The sequence below is a fragment of the Scophthalmus maximus genome, chromosome 13, assembly GCF_022379125.1.
Source record: "Scophthalmus maximus strain ysfricsl-2021 chromosome 13, ASM2237912v1, whole genome shotgun sequence".
Taxonomy (NCBI): Eukaryota; Metazoa; Chordata; class Actinopteri; order Pleuronectiformes; family Scophthalmidae; genus Scophthalmus; species Scophthalmus maximus.
The window spans coordinates 4380691-4405001 of NC_061527.1; the positions used below are offsets into that span (position 1 = coordinate 4380691).

Here is a 24311-nt window from a genome sequence, read left to right on the forward strand (position 1 = left end):
ATGTGTATATATATATATATATATATATATATATATATATATATATATATATATATATATATATATATATATATATATATATATATATATATATATATATATATATATATATATACATATATATATATGTATATATAAGCTTGTAAGTGGCTCTTGAGTTATGATTTTCCTAGGCTGCATTGTTGTCGTTCCTTCTCCTGCAAACCATATAAAATAGTAATAAGATAAAGATATTGCTGATGGATGGATGGTATTAGTTTTGCACATGGGAAATATATTTTTTATATCATGAAAATGAAACAAAGTGTGGAAAAAATTAGGTTAAAAAAAGTGGCAATAAGGAAAGAAGGCAGGTGAAATATGAAAAAAGGAAATGGCAAGGCGTAATGCAATTATAAAAAGATAACCTCATATGAAGTAGATACACTGTATTTATATGAAATTATGTAAAAGCTCATATAAATACCTAAATAATGAGGAAAAATACTATTTAGATTTGTAAAAACAACGAGATAAAATATATTAGAAATAGTAGTAATATCTAATAATAGATCTATGTTAATACATTACTTTCATTTATGACATATTTTCATATCACCTGTCGATAACACTTAAAGTTCCTCTATTTAGTATTTACAAGTCATAAGTTATTGGATTGTGTAAATGTGAGGTGTGATATAAACACATTTTGAGTGTTTATCAACAGTTATAATGTCTTCATCTAAGACATATTTTACGTAATTACAGCTGTTTTCCCATATTTTCATTCATTATCTGGTCATACACCAGCCTCCACTTTTGGTTGCAGAAGTTACGGTTGTTGACAAGTAATTAAATAAACACTTGTATCTGTTTACAACTGCGTGATTGTGTGTCACAAACCGATTATGACTATAACTGAGGCTTATGTCTGCCATTTGTCATTTGTGTCATCAGACCTATTTTTACAACAATGTGATTCTTTCAAGTCACATCACTCGCCACATCAACACATGGTAAACGGACTGTATTTATATATAGCACTTTTCTCATCTGTCGATTACTCAAAACCTTTTTATAATGTATGTCATACTCACTCATTCACTCACATCAGGAGCAGTCGGGGCTGCGGTGGCTTGCTCAAGGGCACTTTGACACAGTCTGGAGGAGCTGATGATGGAACCAGAAAACACAGAGGCAACTTGAAACTAAGACATAACTTCTTACTGTGGACGTGCATGTGGGCTTCGGACAAAGACTTTTGAACATATTTTTGGACAGGACCAGGACTGGACTTTGTCCCCCCATCACAAGTGAGGGGAACTTCAAAGGTCAGTATGAACAAGGAGAATTGATTTTTTTTTTTAATGTTTATTCTTATATTTATCAATTCCCTCCTTCTGGTCTTGGTGCTGTTGTTAAGTGTGTACTTCCCTCCATGGAGATCAATCAAGTCTCCTCTTATCTTTTAATTTGATTTTTTTAAAAACAGGTTACGCCCCTTAAACACTTTTTTTTCTTTATGGACTTTGTTTTGCTAGTTACATTTTGCAATGTGATTATTTCTATGCATTGTGATTATATGATGTGTATAGTGATGGTAACAGTGTGGTTTGGAGGTTTATATTATTCCTGCGGCGGCATGTTGAGGCAGTGATGGGTCACACACACACACACACACACGCCCGCACACACAAACACACACCCACACACACACACACACACAAACACCCGCACACACACACACACACAAACACACACACACACACACACTCCCGCAAACACACTCCCGCACACACACACACACACGCACACACACCCGCACACACACACACACACACACACACGTTGTCGCAGAGAGCAGAGACGACTTGTCCGGGTCCAGCCGGCAGCTCGGCCGCTCCTCGGGTCGGGTCGGATCCTCTCCTCCTCCTCCTCCTCCTCCTCACTGGACACGCTGCCTTTGTTGTCTGTTGCTGCACCGACCCGCAGCAGGAGAGAATGTGTGTTGCCGGGTGTGGGGTAACGGCTGCAGCCACGGACAAGGGGCGCAGAGGGTGACCGACGGACCGACCGACCGACTGACGGGCGCCAGATAACGAGGCTGCTCTGCCCGGCGCCGGGAGCCTCCAACCGGCCGCTGAACCGGACGGCGCTGGGGGGGAAGGCTAGGCTAGGCTAGGCTAAGCTAAGCTAAGCTAAGCTACGCTAACTAGCATTAGCCTGTCAGTCAGACCAGCTCACTCTTAACGCTTTGCGGCGTTGACGCCAACTCTGTATGGGACAGGTCAGTGTGTCACATTAGTAATATTTCAGTAGACATATGGATTTTTTTGTTTGTTGATTGTGTGGTAGTATATATAGCTTTGCCAAGAAAGGGGGGGGGGGGGGGGGGGTGACAGCCAGGCGCAGCATTTAGCCGTTAGCTAGTGAACAAGAGAGCTAGCTAACGGCTAACCATTGACAAACGGGTGGACAGCAGTTTGAGAAGAGATTGTTTGGCAGTGGTTTGACTGGCTACGATCTTGGTTATGTTTAATTATTACATATATATATATATATATATTTATATAAATGTGTGTGTGCATTATTTTATCTGGAGCTCACAGTGTTGTGCAGCTGTCAGCCCAACAAACACCCAACGTTAGCTAACTGCTGCTACTGCTGTAGCCAGCCTGAATCATTTCAGATGCAGTGTTGTTGTTGTTGTTGTTGTTGTTGTTGTTGTTGTTGTTGTTGTTTGTGTTTTAATTTCCTCTCCTCCTCCTCCGCCCCAACAGATATTTCAGTGACAGCGTGAAGATGGATTGAACAATGGAGGGTGGAAGTGTCACCATCACTCCAAAGAGAAGAGGACTTCTCTCTTAGGTATGTTCCTCTCTCTCCGTCTGAAGCCACAGCGAAGACAAATAACATCATCAAATGTTGTAACTGACAGCGGAAATTTTTCAAAGGCTACTGTGTAACACACAAATGACTGGGGCGTGCTCTCTAGAGACATCTCTCGCCCCAAACCTGCCACTGCTGCCCCCCAACGCAACTAATTGTGCTAGTTTGTGTTTCAGTATTCAAAGCCAGCTCGCGCCCGGGCCAGTGTTTTCCCACTCCCCACATCCTGTGTTGTGAGGAGGAGGCTTCCTCTTTTGTCCTAAAGTGCTTGGCTGCATCCTGATCAGGGTCGCAGATCGCAGAGAACAGCTCAACGGGGTGGTTTTGTTTGTCCCAACTCAGGGTTTCCCCTGCATTTTTGTTCTCAGCCGTAACTCGGTCGGACACATTTCCCATCAGCTGGTGGAGATTCATGTCAGAATTTTCGGAGTTGTCGACTATTCCTTACTGCTCTCCTTTGCGCCTCGTTTAGTTCCTCGGGGGCCGTTCAGCAACTGGTCGCTTATCCCGGTCGGGGTTGTTTTGGCAGCGGGGAAAGCCGAGCTGGTCAGGCATCCTTTTCCTCAGCAGCTTCCTGCAGCTCACTCGGGCGCCCGCCGGGAGATCCCCCTGCTACTTCCTCGTCCGATAACCAGACTGAACTGCCATTTCATGCTGCTTGACATAGACGTATGTATGTATGCAGATTTAAGAGCTGTCACGTCTACACGTTGACTGTCAGCAACCTGTACACCCGCTGTGTCATTTGTGGCTGTTTTTCTGTGGACATTACCCAACTTACTCTGGAACAGGAACCCGTTCTTCGTGCCGTCTTAGAAGAGCTCAAACTAGCTCGGTTTTTATTTTTCAACTGGGGGAAAAATGGCTGTCGGTGATCACAGTATTTGAATTGCTGGAGAGAGAAAAATCGGAGATGTCGCCCACAAGTCAGAGGTTGGGAAGCTGACAAGAACACACTTAAAGGTACAGTAAGCGATTTTAGAGAAAGATTGTTTGTTGTTGATTTTTTTTGGACTGCACTGGTCGGGGGGTTCGAACCCGCAGCCTTCGGGTACGGGAGACGGACGGAATAACCACGAGACTAAAGTGCTGTTTTGAAAGGATGTGTATTGTCTTCTACAATTGCTACTACTGGCTATTTCTGTGCCAAAATATCTTGTCATACAGACATAGTATTATATTAATATAGTCCAGACAGCAACTGCAGGCACACGAAGGAAACAATCACAAAACACCGACTTCTCTTTTTGACTGCTTTCCTGAGAATTGTGGTCAGCCATAATTCCGTCAGAAACTTAGGTCATGAAATGATGTTGTAATTTCCTGAAAAGCCCACAAAGACAAATTTTTACCTATCACTTTACTCATTGTTGACTCACGGTGTTGTTTTTGAACTAAAATAGTCGTGTCCCTAATTCCTCAGTACTTCATGACAGAAAGTTGAATGACCTCATCTCGACTGCTAAAATTACAAATTCACGTACGACCAGTAAGTGTTTTCTGTAGCTTGTACACAAACAGTATTATACTTGTTATATTAGCTTTAAAAAGGTGATTGCTAATTATTACTGACAATCCTCTTGATTGCTGGGAGAGTATCACTCAATATAAATGTCCAATTTACCTCAGAATGAAAGTTTAATGTGAAATAAATGATTTCCATCCTGGTTTTGGATATGTGTTTATACAAAGACTGTCACAAAAAACATATTAGTATAAATAAAAATACTAATATAAAAAAAAATTGATAGTGTCCTCTTCTTCATAAATCATTTTAAGTTGACAAGAGTGATTTTTTAGACTCTAAACTTTGGATAGACTAAGTTAACTATTATTTCATCTCCCACTGCTACAAGGGTCGTCCTTTGTAACAAAAAAAAATGCTTTGATGACCTTAAGATCCATCAGTATAAGTTTTAGCTCTTCTATATGCCTGTATTATTATATGCAGAATACTGACGTGACTGATGTAAAATTTAAAAAAATCATATTAGTCTTTATGTACTAACCTGCTACACTGATACAATATCAGTTTTGAAAGATGACATCCTCTCTCTGCAAAGGCTGGGAAGACCTTCGCACAGAGCTGTGTCAAACACATTTCCGTTTACCTTTCATGCCCTTGGTCGATCTGAATGGGCCTTTGTGTGATATCTAACCTTGCGTCCCTCAGACAGTAAATGGACTGAATTGATTTTTTTTTCCACTTCAATTTCTTTTGAATTGCTGAAAAAAACAAAAACTGTGCTGTGATTCAGTAGTTTGAAAAAACTCTTAACCTGTGACTGACCCGGGATGAATGTCAGGTCTGTGAACTCACACTCCTTGTCAATTGTGCAGTTATCATCATGGGACAACTTCTACTTAGTGTTGGATGTGGATGTGAATACAGTTAGTTAGTAGCAAATTTTTCCAGATGTTTTGATAACCAGTAAGTCCCCTGTTATCTGAATGATCAGAGCTTTCAGCCTGTGCGATACACTACGAAAGGCAGAAGAACTTTGCTTCATGACGTTATCTTTCAGGTTGTGCTCTGCAGCGTAACCGTGTGACCGAGGTGGGAGACGGGAGACGATGCCTCCCAGGCCGTCCTCAGGGGAGCTATGGGGCATCCACCTGATGCCTCCCAGGTTTGTTACCCAAAATTCAGTTCATTGTTTTATTGTGTACAAATAAATAATAATAATAATACATTTTTCTAATAAAGCTCTTTACATGATACTCATAGACATTTTACATATTGAAATATAAAACAACATACCAGAAATAATCATACAATAAAATCACACAAAAAATAATCTCAGTTTAAATTTAATGTTATGTTTTTAAAAAAAGATCTCCCAAAGTCCCTGTATATTGATGTTTTTTTATTATTCATTAACTATTGTCATTGTAATATTTATTCCTTACTAAATGTTGCTATAACAATAATGATTATAATCTTTATTTGAATCGAACCAAGAGCTTCACATTAAATAGACATAGAATGAACATTGGATAACATGTCATGATTAATGTAACATAAGATGGAAAATAAAACCAATTTCATAATAATAATTAATATAATTAGGTAGTGAAAATATAAATAGAGTGACATAAGTTGGGCAAAAGTCAATACACAGTTAAGAAATTAATAAGTAAGTTTATCATCAACCTTGTGTGACAATGGTGTATGTGTGTGTGTGTGTCTCTGTGTGTGTAGGATCCTGGTGGATTGTCTGCTGCCCAACGGGATGATCCTGACCCTGGAGTGTCTCCGCGAGGCCACGCTCATCACCATCAAACATGAGCTGTTCAAGGAGGCCAGGAAGTATCCGCTCCATCACCTGCTGCAGGAGGAGACGTCCTACATCTTTGTCAGTGTTACACAGGTGAGACCTTTTTTCTTTTTTTTTACCTGAATTTTAATTAGCAGAAGTAATGGAAATCTAGAATTGCAAGTCTGATGGAACATCCCCCCGACAGCGGTTTATATGAAGGGGAACAGAAACTGCAAGGATGACATCTTGCTGCTAATAAAATAGAAACAACTTATTAGTTTGAGCTTGCAATATACCCAACATATTGGAAGACCGTCGGCTCTTACACCCGTTCCGAAAGTGGAATATTGATCACAGCCTTTGTTTTTTGTTTTTCTGCCTGCAGGAAGCAGAGCGGGAGGAGTTCTACGATGAGACCAAGAGGCTGTGTGACCTCCGACTCTTCCAACCCTTCCTCAAGGTCATCGAACCGGTTGGCAACAGAGAGGAAAAGATCCTCAACAGAGAGATTGGTGAGATACTCGCGTTGGTTCCTTTTTGTTTTATTATTTTGGTTTGGAAAGCGGGAATTAATAGATACTTTATAGCTAAATATTTGCTACATTTTTAGGAAATAATTATAGTTTAATTTGCTTGATACTTTATCTATAGTTCATCTAAATAGCTGCTGTTTTGATTTAATGAAAAAAAATGCAAGATGGTTTATAACTAGTTTTTCTGATTTGTTTGATATTTGGTGAATTTATCTACAGGGTCATTTGGGAATTAAAAAAACCCACATTAAACTTATTCTGATTTTGACATTACAAGCAGAATCAATGTCGAGACCTATTTACACCCTTTTTTTAATAGTTGTTTTGCATGTTATAAAAAAATACAGTAGAAACAGTATTTTACTTTAATCTAAAAATGAAGAAATGTAGCAAACTTCCCTCAGACTCTGCTTTCTGTCCGTCAGGTTTCGCCATCGGTATGCCTGTGTGCGAGTTTGACCTTGTGAAGGACCCCGAGGTTCAGGACTTCAGGAGAAACATCCTGAACGTCTGTAAAGACTCTGTGGAGCTCAGAGACGCCAGCGGGCCTCACAGCAGAGCGCTGTATGTCTACCCACCCAATATAGAATCCACACCGGACCTCCCCAAACACATCTATAGCAAACTGGACAAAGGTGGGTGACAACTTTAATCTATTTATTTTTTTCTCCCTTTCTAACCAATACCAGGGGATGTTTTTTTAAAAGAGAAAAATAAAGTTTATCTCGTTTCTGGTTGTCTGATTAAGCCTATGAATATTTTTTTTGAAAAAATTCTAAACAAAGAAAGGAGGAGGACAACGGGGGGCAAGAAGTTTGACCCTCCCATCAATATTTAAATCACTACTTTGAATATTGATCAATCAATGCATTGATTGAAGTGCTCATTATTCTAGTAAAGCTGTTGTGTGAAGTCATTGTTGTGAAATGCTTGTATAAAGAATCACAGTACTCGATACAGGAGCCTCAGTCCTCAGAATAAATCATGGTGGGTTATTGTTTCCTCTCTTGTTGCTCGGATAGATTTTAATTCATTGATCGATTGCCAATCTTTTTTTTTTTTTGTCTCTCTCATTGCAGGTCAGATCATTGTTGTCATTTGGGTGATTGTTTCTCCGAACAATGACAAACAAAAGTATACGCTGAAGATCAACCACGACTGCGTGCCCGAACAGGTGGGGTGAACAGGAAATGAAGTGAAAACGTCTGCGATAAATTCTTAAGTCCCTTTTAAAATGTTGCTTCACCAGCCTTTTGAATCTGTGTCCTACAGGTGATCGCAGAGGCCATTCGTAAGAAGACCCGCAGCATGCTGCTGTCCCCAGAGCAGCTGAAGATGTGTGTTCAGGAATACCAGGGTAAATACATCCTCAAGGTTTGTGGCTGTGACGAGTACCTGCTGGAAAAGTACGCCATCAGTCAGTACAAGGTAAGAGACGGGAACAAACAAAGCATTACATTTCACCTTAAATGGAAATACAGTCTAGAATTATAGTTTCCACTGTTATTAGATATATTGTCTATGATTTTGGAAACAAAACCCTGCGTTTGAATGTTTGATCCTGTCTGAAGAACAGGAAGCTTCAGGAAGAATACGAAAGCACGCACATGCACACCTGATAATCACTAGGTGCTGGACAAAAGCCCAGAAGACAAGAAATGTCCGCACATTAGGTGATACTTTTTTTTCTTTTCGGGGAGGTAATTAAAAAGTGTTTTGGGAACACGGACATTTCTTCTCTTCTGTTTGATTGTGTCAGCCTGAAAATGTCCCAACATTCACTGGCTCACATCAACTGAAGAATGGGAGAAGTGCCGACCAGATATCCTGACCTAGTTAAATGGACTCAAAGAGAAAGATTATCTGACGTAGTTGGGGGGAATTCTTTACAGACACCCATAAAGTAGCCGCATGTTCTACGTTCAAAATGACTCCAACTCCGCATGCACAACATCACGAGCGCCTGGTCTGAGGCAGCAGCGATTCCCTCAGAGCCAGATCAAAGTAGAATTAGCACACGGCGTCTGTCGCGGTTTCCTCCGCAGTCAAGCTGCTGGAAAACGACCAGCCAACGTCACGACTCAAGGTGTAACTTTACCTGCTCTCTGTCGACTCTCGTTCTGACTGTTCCTCCTCTGTGTCCTCTTCCCTCTAGTATATCCGCAGTTGCATCATGCTGGGCAGGATGCCCAACCTGATGCTCATGGCCAAGGACAGCCTCTACACCCAGTTGCCCACGGACAACTTTGTCATGCCCTCATACTCGCGCCGCATCTCCACAGCGACCTCCTATATGAACGGCGAGGGGGCCGCCAAGTCGCTGTGGGCCATCAACGGAACTCTGCGAATACGAATCCTCTGCGCCACCTACGTCAACGTCAACATACGGGACATAGACAAGGTGGGGACGTGAAGCGCTGACGAGGAATAGTACAGTGTCTGTGTTAATCAGTCAAATTAAACAACCCCCATCTACAATATTCTATACTAACACGCCATGCTCACTGGTGGGAGTAGACTAGGATTGGCTATATACAGTATATAATAGTCTCTCTCATAAGCGGTATATTAAACAAAACTAACATTTGTTTTTGTGCATGGTGTCTCCATCTACCAACGTCCTCACATCCTCTGGAAACAAACGCTCATTGTCCTAGTCTCATGTTAACTTGTGACTTTCAAAAAAAAAAGGGGAAGTAGTTTTGGGCATCTAATGATGGTCTGTAAATGCTGCCATCTTCCAGTCTCAAGATCAAAGATTTATCATGATGATAACGTTTTGTTTATATTCTCCTGCTCTATTCTCTTCTCTGCTTGTAGATATATGTGAGGACGGGCATTTACCATGGAGGTGAACAGATGTGTGACAATGTCAACACACAGAGAGTTCCCTGCTCTAACCCCAGGTAATTCACCACTCTTTTTTAAAGATATTTTTTTGGGCTTTATAGCCTTTATTGACGGGACAGTTGGTATTGTGAAAGAAGGAGCGAGTGGGGACAACACGCAGCAAAGCTCCTGGTCAGAACCGAACCTGCAACTCAAGACTCTGTACACAAGAAAAACTGTTTTAATCCGCCACTTCATCCCTTAAATTCTGGACCTCTTAATTGTACAAATAACACAAATAAAAATGAGATTATACAGTAAAAAATTTAATCCAGAACAACTGATAATAAAACTATAGATAAAATGAAATAAATCAAGAATGGCACCCAAATTAAGGAAACGGCTTTCACTGAAATACTCCTTTAGACAATCGACACAGCTAATTTACTTTAAGCCATCTGAGGCAGGAGGGTAAGTTAACAGTTTAGTGCTGCCTAGTAACACTCAACCGGTGTATCACGTTACTGTTAAACCCAAGTCTTCGCCTTCATTCAACAGAAATACCGTCCACACGTGCACCTGGTAGAACAGTGTGAACAACTGTGGTATTGACATATCTGGAATTCGTTTTGTTCTGTGTCTTTCTGTGTAAATACATTTTGTTGATAAGAGCAGTTCAGTGGGCATCAGAGAACTCTCATTTTAGCTTGAGAAATAGTTTTTGGCTCCTCGTTAATTATCTTCGTGTCCTTCGCTCATCCTCCTCAGGTGGAACGAGTGGCTCACATATGACATGTACATCCCAGACGTCCCCTGCGCCGCCAGACTCTGCCTCTCCATCTGCTCCGTCAAGGGCAGGAAGGGAGCGAAGGAGGTAGGATAGGAAGCAGCGAAGGGAACACGACTCCACATAAACAACTTTAGTTCATAGTTGAAGAAGTAGACGCAAGTGTCCTACTTGGCCAGTTACGGAATAATGATGGAAAATTTGAAATACTTATCCTACTTCTACAATTTGAAGATGGATCTAATTTAAAATGTAAAATGAAAACAGTTCGAATATGTTTACTAAAGGAAACTAATACCTGATTATACAAGAACAATTGTTGTATATAACAGATTCATAGCAACAGGTGTCACAGCCTAAAGATGGCAGCTGGAAGATGACCCTTACATGTCAAAACAATGGAATTCTAAAACACATCCTGGAGGGACCTATATGTATAGGTGCCTCGTGTGTGTGTGTGTGTGTGTGTGTGTGTGTGTGTGTGTGTGTGTGTGTGTGTGTGTGTGTGTGTGTGTGTGTGTGTGTGTGTGTGTGTGTGTGTGTGTGTGTTGGCACATGGACCTGCCCTGCTCTGTATGTCGGCCTGTCTTGAGTATATGTGTCCGAGGTGAACGGGAGCTGCGGTATCATCTTTGGCTCTGTTTAATTACTAATCAGCCACATAGAACATCACCGGACACATAATCAGCTGAAGGGTGAAGAATATGTTTCGATTGTGTAACCCAGAGCTCTAAAACTCATATCGAGGTATTTGACAGCAGAAAAGAAATGATAATGCAAAAATCCCCAAATTAGGGCTGTCAAGTTAGCAAATCACTGCATTGATTATGAAACTTATCCAGAAGTCCTTTGTGTTGTGTACTAGGGCTACAACTAACGATTGTTGTCATTATCGATTTGTTGTTTGGTCCATAAAATGACATAAAATGGTGAAAAATGTCGATTGTGTTTCCCAAACCTCAAGATGATGTTTTGTTTTGTCCACACACAAAAGATATTCAGTTAACTGTCATAGAGGAGCAAGGAAACCAGACAAATATTCACATTTAAGAAGCTGAAATCAGAGAATTTTCACTATTTTTTTTCATAAAAAACGACTTGAACCGATTAATCAAATATCAAAATAGTGGAGATTAATTTAGTAGTAGATTACTAATTGATTAATTGATTAACTTTTGCAACTCTTTTGTTTAATTACCACTAGCACAATATTTACAAATGCTAGATACATACATCAGACATGCAATGATAAGAAGGACTGTCTGTACAGTTTACTCTAGGTTTAAAAAACCATGCGGTGTAAAACTGTTGGCCTGACACTCGTAACAAACACCCACGCTGATAGATTTGTTCTTCCATCTCTCTCTGGTGGAAAAGCTGGAAGAAGTGTGTGTGTGTGTGTCTCTGTGTGTGTCTCTGTGTGTGTGTGTCTCTGTGTGTGTGTGTGTGTGTTAGTGTGTATGTGTGTGTGTGTGTGTGTTTTTTTGTGCATGCATGTCTGTTTTTGTGTGAGTGTACAGTATCAATGAATGCCAGACATGGATATTTGTAACAGACACCTGGTGCTGATTCCAGTCCCCCTGCTGGGTCACGATAGGTTGAGGTCGGGTGAGCGGATGCTCTTTCATGCCCCGTCTGAATTAAAGATAAACACTTCTCCACGGCAGCCCTTTTGTTCCAGCACTTACTATAAATAGGTGCGTTTTGACTGGCTGGCCGTCTAACTCGGCGTGTAACTCTGTCTGCCTCACCACACTGCACTTTGTCACCTTGTGCCATCGCTGCCCTTTGGTGAAGACTCACCCCGACGATCAAGATGTTATCTACAACATTTCCCAGCCTTTGTGAAAAGGGCTTATAGGGATGTTATAGTAGGAGTTGTACACTTAAAATTAGTTTGATAACCTTTACATCTAAGGATGAAACCATTAGACTGTATATAAAAATGAACATAGCCTGTATTCTCTAGAATCACCAGCAGAGGGTGACTCTGGTTGCAAAAAGAAGTCTGTTTCACTTGATTTATAACGTCAGTGAACATCTTCCCGAGTAGTTTATGGTTCAATTGCTAGTTTCAAGTCTTCTTCAGCATAGCATTATGTTCATTTTTTAAATTGTGGTCTAATTTAGTAGGCGGGTTGGCAGTGGATGAGCTCTCGGTCAGACCACGACCCCCCCCCCAAAAAAACAAACACATTACATTGGGCATGTCATTTAAATGTTTGTTTAAAAAAAAGGTCCTTAAAACCATTAAAAAGTGTGGCTGGACTGAGCCTTACATTTTTATATATAAATGTTAACCTTTAAATATGCTTTCTCTTGACTAAAGTACAACTTTAATATATTTATTGAATTTATTGTTTTGTATTATTATCGTGTTTAAACCGATATGGACGTAGAATAAAGAAAGAAACCTTAATGAGACCTCACACTTCATAGTGAGAACACATTGGTGTTAAAATGCCTGTTTGGCTCATTCAATTATTCACCATCTGACGCGTTTGTCTGTTTTGTTTTCCCACGAGATTCTCACATTGAAACTAATTATACTAATAATCTGACAGTCTCTCTCTCTCTCTCTCCCTTCAGGAGCACTGTCCGTTAGCCTGGGGTAACATCAACCTGTTTGACTACACTCACGTTCTAGTGGCCAACAAGATGGCTCTGAACCTCTGGCCCGTCCCTCACGGCCTTGAAGATCTCCTCAACCCCATCGGAGTCACTGGATCCAACCCCAATAAGGTATTAACATCCAAAAGTTAAAAAAAGTACAGGGTTTTTCTTTTGCCTCTCTACACGATCTCTTTCATATGGCGACTGTACCTAAGATGGGGAATAAGAAAGAATTAGAATTAGAATGATCTTTTTTCATACAGGAAAAGAAACAAGAAATATAAGTAGTGACAGACAAATGGAAGCAGTAGTGAACAAGTTAAGCAAAGTGACGCTTGTGCAAGTATGAGTTTGATAAAAAGGCACGATAAAAATAAAAGGCACTGGTTGAAATTTACATTAACAAACTGACTGGGAAATGTATTTACATAGGTAGAATGTCGCGAGTAGTGTCTCGGAGTTAGGGCTTTAGTTTCATTGAGAGTTTCACTGTTTTTGTGAGATTCTGTTATTTACACCATGTGATAAAATTCATTTTCCCATCTTTGTTGTATAGGAAACACCGTGTTTGGAGCTTGAGTTCGACCACTTCAGTAGTCAGGTCAAATACCCAGAAATGAATGCAGTAGAGGATCACGCAAACTGGATCATCTCAAGGGAGCTGGGCTTTAACTACAACCTCTCTGGACAGGTAATAATAATTTGAAGATTGTGATGCTGTTTTAAAAAGAATTTAAAAAGTATTTGTATTGATGTGGCCATACAAAAAGCCCAGTAGTATACAAGAGTTGAAGAACCAAATGAATTAAACGCTGCCCATTCTGAAGTCAAATACAAAGTAGCATTAAAAAAACATTATCAAATACATTGTTACTCTCATATTCTCACTGAAGAGTTTATTATTAACAGAGCTCAAATACACACTTGTGTTTATAGAATATCCACCACCAAGTAGCTTTTGTGAGAAGACGAGGTACATTATTAATTACGGTGTTTGAATTTCACCTTTCATTAGAGCGTTATTGTGCCATGGGATATTCTGACATTGATTCATGAGACCCTGATGTACAGTAATGTGACAGTCTGCCAAATGAGTCGCGATAGTAGCGTGTAAGTAATAGAACCAGATATGTGTGTTGTGTAAGACACCACATGTAATTATAGTTCGGGGTAATTGGATCGTGTGTATGTGAAAACAGTATTGTCGACATTATTGGCTGTTGTGTCTCCTTTTTCCCCCTGAGTAAATTCAGGCCAAATGATTTGATATATGATTATTTTTTTCAGCCCTGCAATTAACTATAAAACTCATTGTGGGCATATACTCTGTAAACTGAATTGGCCCCAACTCTTTGCGCGTGATGCCGCAGTGCCACTGTAATTCACCGTGTTCAGTTATTCATGACGGTGTCGGTGCTCGTGTCTCATCAGATTTCTAGATGACGTGTGTGGCGCGAAAAACGATGACTTCTGACACGGAGAATGTGACACGCGGTCGGAGTTGCTCTGCCGTGTGTGAGAGAACGTGAACATTGAATGTTGGTAAGTGTAATAATCGTGTCTTGTATCTGTTGTGTTTCAGAGCAATCGTGTGGCCAGAGATCACGCGCTGACAGACAGCGACACGGAGCAGCTGAGGCAGCTGAGTAACAGAGACCCTCTTTCGGAAATCACCGAGCAGGAGAAAGACTTCCTCTGGAGACACAGGTGATTTCTCCCAGCATGAAAACATGACACTATGCTTCTTAAACCAAATCACATTTCAAGTACGACTTTATTTAGAGTCATTTATATCATTTTTTTATTCTAAAATACGTTTTGCTTACAAACGAACGACTCTAACCAAATCTGACATGCTGAGTCACACAGTTCAGTTTTAACCATGTCTGCTGCACAATGCGATGCAACACAAGCTAATTATTCCTTTTGTCTTTCCTTTACCAGGCACTACTGCATGAACATCCCAGAGATCCTTCCCAAGATCCTTCTCGCTGTCAAATGGAACTCCAGAGACGAAGTAGCACAGGTAACGCCGTGACATTTAGTTGTTTTAAACAAGCAGTCTAACATTCTTAATTTGCCCCGTGAATGAATGGTTGAGATGTTCCACAAAGTGCTTTCAGTCGGATTTAAAAAAAAAAAAAAAAATTCTAAATGAGACTGCATATAGTATAATTTTTTTTTTTTATTCATTAGAATTTTTTTAATTTGAAATTCTGTTATCCATACGGTATCTATGGGTATTGATTCATATTTCCTTGTTTTGTGTGTTTCCCAGATGTACTGTCTGTTAAAGGAGTGGCCGTCCATCCGTCCCGAACAGGCTATGGAGCTGTTGGACTGTAACTATCCCGACCCCGTGGTCAGACACTTTGCTGTTCGCTGCCTTGACAAATACCTGACTGATGACAAACTGTCTCAGTACCTGATCCAGCTCGTACAGGTACATTTGACGTAGAGTCGGGGGCCTTTTGCTTTCATGGAAATGACCGGTGAAAGGCATGAGGTACAAGGAAATAGATTCGAAACTAAGCGACAGCATGTCTCTCTCTCTCCTCCTGTTCTAGGTATTAAAATATGAGCAATATCTTGACAATCCTCTGGCTCGTTTCCTCCTCAAAAAGGCGCTGACCAATCAAAAGATAGGACATTTCTTCTTCTGGCATCTCAAGTGAGTCGCCATCCAGATTTGCTTTTTTAACCTTTAATGTTTTATGAAAAGTCCTCTTGCCTTCCCTGCCCCTCTCTCTGTCCATCACCCCTCTCTTCTCTTTGTGTCTTTTCTTCCACAGGTCGGAAATGCACAATAAAACAGTCAGCCAGAGGTTCGGGCTGCTGTTGGAGGCGTACTGCCGGGCCTGTGGCATGTACCTCAAACACCTGAGCAGGCAGGTGGAGGCCATGGAGAAACTCATAAACCTAACCGACATCCTCAAGCAGGAGAAGAAGGATGAGACGCAGAAGGTAAGGCGGAGCGGCAACCCGGACAGAAACATGCAAATGCATTTACACGGACACACAGGGGGACATAAGTGTTTTACATTAAAAGCAGTGGCAGCTTTATATAATACTTTAGAAGAAATGTCGTATTTGCAAATTTGTAAAATTAGAATCGAGGAACCATCAGTATTGATAGATAGATGTGTTTGTTGGCACTAAGACTTAATTTTAATTATGTTGCTGTCACTTACAGTATTAAGAATTAAAGTACAATTAGCAACCATGACACACCATGACTCTCCATGTCACTGACCCTGTCATGAAATTAAATATTTTATATTCATAATCATAATATGAATATATTAAAACAACCTGAAAAAGAGATAGAATACAAATAAACAAATGTCTGAATGACTAACCAGTCGCTTCAATTCTCATTCAACCATTTGTGGCTTTGTCTAACACGTGATTTGTCCTCAGAGTTATGAAACCACACGAATGCAGTTGTTTTTAGAAGATTTCTTTTTGGTGTGTATTTAGGTTTGTGTACACACATGTATGTGCAAATGCACATGTTTGTGGTTGTGTGTGTCCCATGAAGGTCCAGATGCGGTTTCTCGTGGACCAGATGAAGAGACCGGACTACATGGATGCTCTCCAGAACTACACCTCTCCTCTCAACCCTGCGCACCAACTGGGAAACCTGAGGTTAGACGCAGTGTGTGTGTGTGTGTGTGTGTGTGTGTGTGTGTGTGTGTGTGTGTGTGTGTGTGTGTGTGTGTGTGTGTGTGTGTGTGTGTGTGTGTGTGTGTGTGTGTGTGTGTGTGTGTGTGTGTGTGTGTGTGTGTGTGTGTGTGTGTGTGTGTGTGTGTGTGTGTGTGCAGTGAACAGACATAAAGTTGGGAAAAATAGATGTTTAGTAACTTGAATTAATTTATGCACAGGTTAGATGAATGCAGGATAATGTCGTCAGCAAAGAGGCCGTTGTGGCTGAACTGGGAGAATCCTGACATCATGTCCGAACTCCTCTTTCAGAACAACGAGATCATCTTCAAAAACGGAGATGGTAAAACACACACACACACAGACAAATGCACACATGACCCGTTAAACCACCTGCTCATCCTCTGTTCAGTCCTACCCTTCTAGAAATCAGCCTGTGACCTCAAACCCAAAATAATATCTGCCTAAATTAATTTCACAAAAAGTGCATCTCTAAAATTAAACGGCAAACAAATGTGTCTGTAAATTTATGCTTAAAATTTGTCTCTTCAGGTAATTTGTTCCAGATGTTTTAGGCTGTACACATCATACTGCACTAACTCGTCCTTGTATTGTGAATCTGTCTTATCTACTTTAACTGTCGTCCGTGTGTGTGTCTTTGTTGCAGACTTGCGGCAGGATATGTTGACATTGCAGATTATTAAAATAATGGAGAATATTTGGCAGAATCAGGGACTGGACCTACGGTACTTTTATCTCAATATTTATATCTCTATTACTTTTTGAGTTTCTTTATTCCCTCCCGCTCTCTTTCTCACCTCAGTGTGTGTGTGTGTGTGTGTGTGTGTGTGTGTGTGTGTGTGTGTGTGTGTGTGTGTGTGTGTGTGTGTGTGTGTGTGTGTGTGTGTGTGTGTGTGTGTGTGTGTGTGTGTGTGTGTGTGTGTGTGTGTGTGTGTGTGTGTGTGTGTGTGTGTGTGTGTCTCTCCAGGATGCTTCCCTATGGCTGTCTGTCACTCGGAGACTGTGTCGGCCTCATTGAGGTGGTTCGCAGCTCTCACACTATCATGCAGATCCAGTGTAAAGGAGGCCTGAAGGGAGCTCTGCAGTTCAACTCCAACACGCTGCATCAGTGGCTTAAGGACAAGAACAAGGGTGAAATGTGAGTTTGTTTGTGGATCTTTTAGAATTACAGGAAACATTAACATGTCTGCCTTTTGTTTATATCTCTTGTATGTGTGTGTGTGTGTGTGTGTGTTTTGTCTTTGTGCTTGTGCAGGTATGACATGGCCGTGGATCTGTTCACGAGGTCCTGTGCTGGCTACTGCGTAGCTACGTTTATCCTCGGGATAGGAGACAGGCACAACAGCAACATTATGGTCAAAGATGATGGACAGGTAACACGCGTACACGCACACCAAACAATTGTCACACATGACGTGTAATACGCAATTTCTCCTTTCATTGATTCTGATTCATGTTACATGCCTATAACTATAATATGCCTGTAAGCTTTTAAGGAAGTCTACACATTTTTAAATTGTTTCAAAAATATTTATGCTTTCCTCGTCTTTTCCTCTGTTTCATTTTCAGTCAGTCAATTGTGTCGGTGGACTTATTAAAACTAAAGTTACAGCTCCTGATAAGACATTTATCTGCTTATTGGAAAAAATATCAAGTGTGGTATTTGACAATGTCATTTGAATTATAGAAGAGAGGCCACGTAGCCAGAGACAGCTTGAATAACATTTTTAAAAGGACTATTCTAAAACAAAATCCTGAAAATGTTTAGATGCAGCTGACATAATTTAAACTTACATTAAAATTTAGTTTTTTTTAAACTTACGTTATCAAGGATTTGTTGTTGTCTAGTATATTTAGAAGTTTATAGATTTGACTTAAGAGGAGGTTTACTTAGTAAAATAGATTTGACTGATCAATGACTTCGTGCTCTGCTGCAGCTGTTTCACATTGATTTTGGCCACTTCCTGGATCACAAGAAGAAGAAATTTGGCTACAAGAGAGAGCGAGTTCCCTTCGTGCTGACGCAGGACTTCCTCATCGTCATCAGCAAGGGATCCCAGGAGTGTGCCAAGACCAAAGAGTTCGAGAGGTACCGCGGCATCCTGCGTCTTTTTTTTCCCTCGTTATTGTTTTCCTTCACCTCCTTTTTGAAATAAAACGACAACAACGACAAAGCGGGAAACGATCTTTCTCCAAAATCGCTCACTGCCCCCTTCAATTCTATTTTTGTCCTTTTCACATTCGCTCTTCTCTGTCCCCTCCAGGTTCCAAGAGATGTGTTATAAAGCCTACCTGGCCATCCGGCAGCACGCCAACCTCTTCATCAACCTGTTCTCCATGATGCTGGGCTCCGGCATGCCCGAGCTGCAGTCGTTTGATGACATCGCCTACATCAGGAAGACCCTGGCCCTGGAGAAAAGCGAGCAGGTACGGTCGGCTTGTCTCGTCTTAATCTGCCGTCTTTGAATCAAGTCTTTCGTCTCACGTTTGGCTTTCTGAGGCTAAACCATTTTCATCTGCTTATGAATCCGTCTATTTTTTTTGCTGCTGTGCTGCAGGAGGCCTTGGACTACTTTATGAAACAGATGAATGACGCTCACCACGGAGGGTGGACCACGAAGATGGACTGGATATTCCACACGATTAGACAGCATGCACTAAACTGATCGCCTGCGCCCCCGTCCCCAACACGGAGTGTTTACTCCTGTCAGCCAGACGCAGCGTCAGGAACCTCTGTTCTGTTTCACAGCACACATCAGGAACAGCTCACTGACGAGGAAAGTTCTCTGCTTGATTTTTCTTTTTTTAATGTTTATGTTTTGTATTTATTGAAACAAGGTTTTTTCTTTTCCTGCAATTTCTTTGGCATCGTCACCTGCCTCTCTGTGTCGTCTTGACGATGCTCTCTGTCCTCCGCTTGTTTTTGGGCGGAGAGAGTTGTCCTCGTGTTTTCCTCGTGTCCTGGTGAAGATGCCTGGCCGAAACTATTACGCTTCTTCTGGTTTGTTTTCTTTTTGGCCCAAGATGATCAAACTGCATTACCAAGGGAATGTTTACCTCTCACGCTGCTGGAAAAACAGAAAGCTGCGAACAAAACGGCAGAAAGAAGATGTTTTCTGCCGAGTGACATATTTGTGCTGCACCGTGGCTCCATCCCAGACAGGAGGCGCTTGGGGAAACTCTTTTTTTAATTTTTTTTTTATCTTATCCCGGCTGAGACGATAGAGGGCACAAGGATCTGTCCGTCGCAGATCTATCTACACGACAGAAGTTGGATGTGTAGTACGGTGCAGGATGATTTGGAGGAAGAAGCACCACTGCACCGTCTTCCGCCGCCTTCGGCGGTGAAGTTGAGCGGATTCGTTGTGAGGAAATATCAGAGCTCGGAAAAAGAAGAGCGTCTGTCGTCGCGTGCGGCTCTGCGGTCTCACGTGGCCTCAATGAGAACAGCACTCTCCCCTTGGGAAAACGTTCGGCGCCGGCGCAGCTTTAGACTCTTGCATAAACTTCAGGGTGATGATGCCGCTCCATCAAAAAAAAATGAGACAAACAAAAAGACAGCACTTAGAACTCCCAGAACAATATTCAGATTTATTTATGTTTCTCTCAGTTTCTACACAGTACTCAGCTCTTCAGAAACACATCATTGTTTGTCTGAATACATTTAATTTAGTTTTGTCGTTTGTTTACCTGTTTGCAGCTTCTTCTGGTTTCCACCTTCTCATGTTCGTAAATTATGACTAATGCTCTTTTTTGCTTCAGCCACTTTTTTACGTTAAACACGTCAAGAGCCCAAATTTGTCTCATTGTGACTTGTTTGCGGCCTTTTTTTTATAAATGAAATTCAAATATGAATTTGTTTTGGCAAGCTGAATGGCAAGAGAGAAAGTGCCAGTCTCATTTATTTTATTTTTTATTTTTGGGAGAAACAGGACCTATTTTAAGCCTCGTCACACGTCTTCCTGTTGATAAAATGCCTCAGCGTCACAGCACAACATTCTACAACACTGCACATCGCTGCGCCCGACAAACTCTGCCTCCGCAAGTTGTAGTTGAAAACAAACACGGCAGCGCTATTCGTACGAAACGCACGGCGCCAGGGTTTTTTTTTTAAAGGAAAAAACGCTTAGATGTGACCTTCGTGACCTTCATCAGGTTTTATTTGTACTGTATTTCTAACTAAGTCGGGTTTGATGAAATCCATCTTCCCCCCGCCCGCGTTAGAATTTCTTTGAAATGTTGACTCATGGGCAAAGTGCATTTCAACGTTTCGTGGCTATTTTTTCTCTGAGCCTATAACCCTGGCTGTATTTGAGCCATGCCTCCTGTTGCCAGATACTGTGAAAGCCGTGCTCTGCACCTTTTATGTTATATAAACGTCAGTGTTTTCTTCTTTCTAACAGAAGCATTTGAGCATGTAGGTTTTACAATATGTTAAAGGTGGTTGTCAAAATCCTTTTGATCGGATCAATATAAAGAGTGGACATAGTTTAGCAAGTGCAGAGCGACAACGGGACCCCCATTCCTCAACTCAATACGTTTTTTGGCCTCGGATTCTTTCTGGAAATGAAAACAAATCCAAGTTCACATCGAGGCAAAGCCAGGGGGGGGGGGGGGCGGGATCAACTGATGGTCACCATCACATTTCATTGGATTACTCCGCGTATACGCCCCCCTGAGTTTAAGATGAGTCATGAAATCTATTCTAATGTTTGACAGGAAGACAAAAAAAGGAAGTATTTTTGACGTATCGCGTGTTTGGCATGTTATAAGAGATGATTAACCCAAAGCAGGCTGCAGCTGGCTTGTTCTCTGAACATGGGTAATTTAGGAATTTGCAGGAAAGGTGCACAGAAAGTTTCCCATGTGCTTCTCTGAGGAGAGAATGTAGTTGGGGCCTGTCGAGCCCCTGACGCCCTCACGAGGGAAGACGTGCAGGGCGAAGTAGTCACCAACCCTTTAATATGAAACTCAATCGTCATCCATGGAAAAAGGAAAGTCTGCACTTTGCCAGTTCAACTGTTTGATTGTATGGAAAAGCCAACGTTGTGTTGTGCAACGGCTAGAATGTATTTAACTGCTAACGTGGAGCCTCACGTGCGCTTGTTTTTTTTTTGTGTTTCAAAGTTTTAGCTTCAGTCCTGTTCTCTCTCTCCGATGCAGTGCCACGAAACTCTCCTCTCGTCCACTGTTCCCTCCTTCTCTCCACGTGCCAAACAAGGCCTGTGGATGCAGTGAAGTACAGTAAAAGGCATATCAAGTCACAGACTTTGAAAAAGAAAAAGGACAAGGTTGCACTTAGAAAAACTTCGAAAGCCTTTTTGTCCAGAAGGCCTCTTGAGGAGGAAAGTTAGCGTAATGCGCACGTTTGTTCCTCCAGCAGCAGAACCACTATGTACAGTGCGATGTACATTAGAGCGGCAACTAACCATTATTTTCATTATCGAGTAATCTGTCGATTACGGACAGGAAATATTCAGGTAACTGTCACAGAGGAGCAAAGGAATCAGAGAATTTTGCCTCTTTTTTTTTCATAAAAACTACCTGAACCGATTAATCGATGATCAAAATAGTTGCAACTTAATTTAGTATTCGATACTGTTCGATTTCGTGTTGCAGCTCTACTGTACATGTTGAAGCAACATTCAGCAGCAGTGTGTTTGTACAGTTACAACAGTTTTTCTACATCTGTGACAAACCTGTTGTTGTCATCCATTATGCCATGTATCCTGTGTGTGTGTGTGTGTGTGTGTCTGTGTGTGTGTGTGTGTGTGTGTGTGTGTGTGTGTGTGTGTGTGTGTGTGTGTGTGTGTGTGTGTGTGTGTGTGTGTGTGTGTGTGTGTGTGTGTGTGTGTGTGTGTGTGTGTGTGTGTGTGTGTGTGTGTGTGTGTGTGTGTGGACGTTGTTTGGCAGGAACGTTTCAGGGATAAGGAAACCTAAAAAAGAAGGGAAACTTTTCTTTCTTTTTTTCACTCGTTAATGTTTTACTTGAAATGTCATGAATTGGAACTGCAGTTTTGTTGGTTTAGATTTCAGATGCGGGGGAGCAGTATCTATGTCATACTGATTGAGAAAGCGTGTCTGTGTGAGAAGCAAAGGTTGAAGCATTTGTGTACAGGCTTGTTTTTGTCTGTTGCTGGTCAGTGAACGTTATCGATGCCACCGTTCCACATTCACGAGTGAAGTAGCAGCGAGTTCTTGAACTGGCGCAGGACTGATGCTGCGTCCAAATCGGCTGAATCAGATGCACTCGATTTTTCCTCCCTCTAATTCCAAGGCTTCGATCGCCTCATTTCTCTTGCTGTCAAATCACACAGGTCCACATCAACACACCCGATCGTCACTTCAACCGGTTCCGTCTCGCCCAGCCGCCGGCGTAGACTGTACAATGAGGTTTATCGAGAAGTTTCAAGTATCGATGCTCATATTCATCATCGTGCCTGCTGCTTCACCAGTGCTGAGAAATGCTGATGGATGATGAGTTACAGGAGAGACAGAGGAGAGGGGGATCATCCCTCCCTGCGAATACAATCACACAATCTGACCCACGATTTCAGTACAAGCAGGTGGATAATAATAACAATAACGTGAACTCCAAGGAAGACAGAAAAAATGACCTTTGTGACGCTCGCAGTAAACTGGCGTTTCTGAGCGACTGTCAGACAAGTTTTTTAATTCCTGGGGGTTTCTCTTCCCGTTTGTTCACCTGATTGACAGGTGTCTCTATGATAATTAGTGGGGGGCGGGATCATTTCTCAATAAACCAACAGTTATGGACTGTTCCCTTTCTGAAATATTTAAACACAAATTGTGTTTTGAGAAAGCCTCCGAATGGGCTTTGGACAGAATTTACGCTAAGGGTTTCAAACTACTTGGATCAAAGAGCAATTACGACGAATCCTTGAGATCATTGATCGTTTGTGATCAGTTTTTCTCCTTTTTTTTTCTCAATCGTCCCAAACTCTCACTTTCACCACCATTCGTTGACTGAATGGTCTGTGGCTTCATGTTCTTTTCTGTTTATGCAGTTACTGTAAACTGTGTGTCACTAATACAGTCATTGTCCATAACTGCGCCACGCTGTCAGAAACCTTAACCTATACTATGAATGAATGTACAACGGGCCAATGTATTGTTTTTTCACAGCCTATACCTGCATGAGATTGGGTCAAGATGAAAACTCTTCTTCTTGCTATATTGTTGTTTTATAAAATATATATACACACATATATATGTATATATATATATATATATATATATATATATATGTGTGTGTGTGTGTGTGTATATATATATATATATATACACACACACACATATATATGTATATATATATATATATATAATTTAGTCTGCTATGCAGCCATACAGATGTTTTTTATGAATTAATGCCTTAATTTTGCTCCCTGTAGGAACAGTTTTTCTAGGACAAATTCATTCTCACGATAACCTGCCTTTTCTTTTTTTATTTATACGTGTTATATTGTGTTTGATTTTGGCTCCCCGGTCACAGGGTAAAGGTTTGTACCCTGACCGACTGACTGGTCGTCTGATTGTTCTGTGAAGATGTACAAATAAAGATTTGTTAAACATTCACCCGGCTGTGTTTGCTCCCGCACTGTCCCACCTCTCGCAGTTTGACGTTACAGCAGGCCTCTTGCTTTGTTGAAAAAAGAAATGTTTAGTGTAATTGGCAGTTAAGTTGTTTTTTTGTTAAGGTTTGTCTGCAATGTTCAA

At 41.2% G+C, this 24311-nt stretch overlaps 1 protein-coding gene across 5 annotated transcripts; it reads left to right on the forward strand.

The window, feature by feature from the left end:
* Nucleotides 1–1789: 1789 nt before the first annotated feature.
* Nucleotides 1790–24170, forward strand: LOC118317994 (phosphatidylinositol 4,5-bisphosphate 3-kinase catalytic subunit alpha isoform). 5 transcript variants are annotated; one of them, XM_047336670.1, is made up of 26 exons: nt 1790–2266; nt 2760–3831; nt 5394–5498; nt 6071–6239; nt 6514–6640; nt 7087–7296; nt 7741–7835; nt 7934–8089; nt 8817–9062; nt 9482–9567; nt 10259–10364; nt 12867–13019; nt 13447–13581; nt 14473–14597; nt 14835–14916; nt 15169–15333; nt 15458–15561; nt 15683–15854; nt 16432–16538; nt 16775–16896; nt 17221–17299; nt 17542–17712; nt 17830–17947; nt 18512–18663; nt 18839–19001; nt 19133–24170. In XM_047336670.1, the coding sequence occupies exons 3-26, from the start codon at nt 5443–5445 to the stop codon at nt 19238–19240; spliced, it is 3207 nt and encodes a 1068-aa protein (XP_047192626.1). In that variant the 5' UTR covers nt 1790–2266; nt 2760–3831; nt 5394–5442; the 3' UTR covers nt 19241–24170. The 5 variants fall into 5 exon arrangements, with proteins under 5 accessions (XP_047192626.1, XP_047192628.1, XP_047192629.1 ...); XM_047336672.1 differs by having other exon boundaries at nt 2760–2847; nt 3045–5498; XM_047336673.1 differs by having other exon boundaries at nt 2760–2847; nt 3341–5498.
* The last annotated feature ends 141 nt before the right edge of the window (nt 24171–24311 follow it).

Coding starts and splice junctions, on each gene's coding strand:
- LOC118317994 (XM_035647241.2), top strand. CDS start 5,443: ATGCCTCCCAGGCCGTCCTCAGGGGAGCTATGGGGCATCCACCTGATG. Junction 14,917..15,168: donor CCAGAGACGAAGTAGCACAG/GTAACGCCGTGA, acceptor TGTGTTTCCCAG/ATGTACTGTCTGTTAAAGGA. Junction 15,855..16,431: donor AGAAGGATGAGACGCAGAAG/GTAAGGCGGAGC, acceptor TGTCCCATGAAG/GTCCAGATGCGGTTTCTCGT.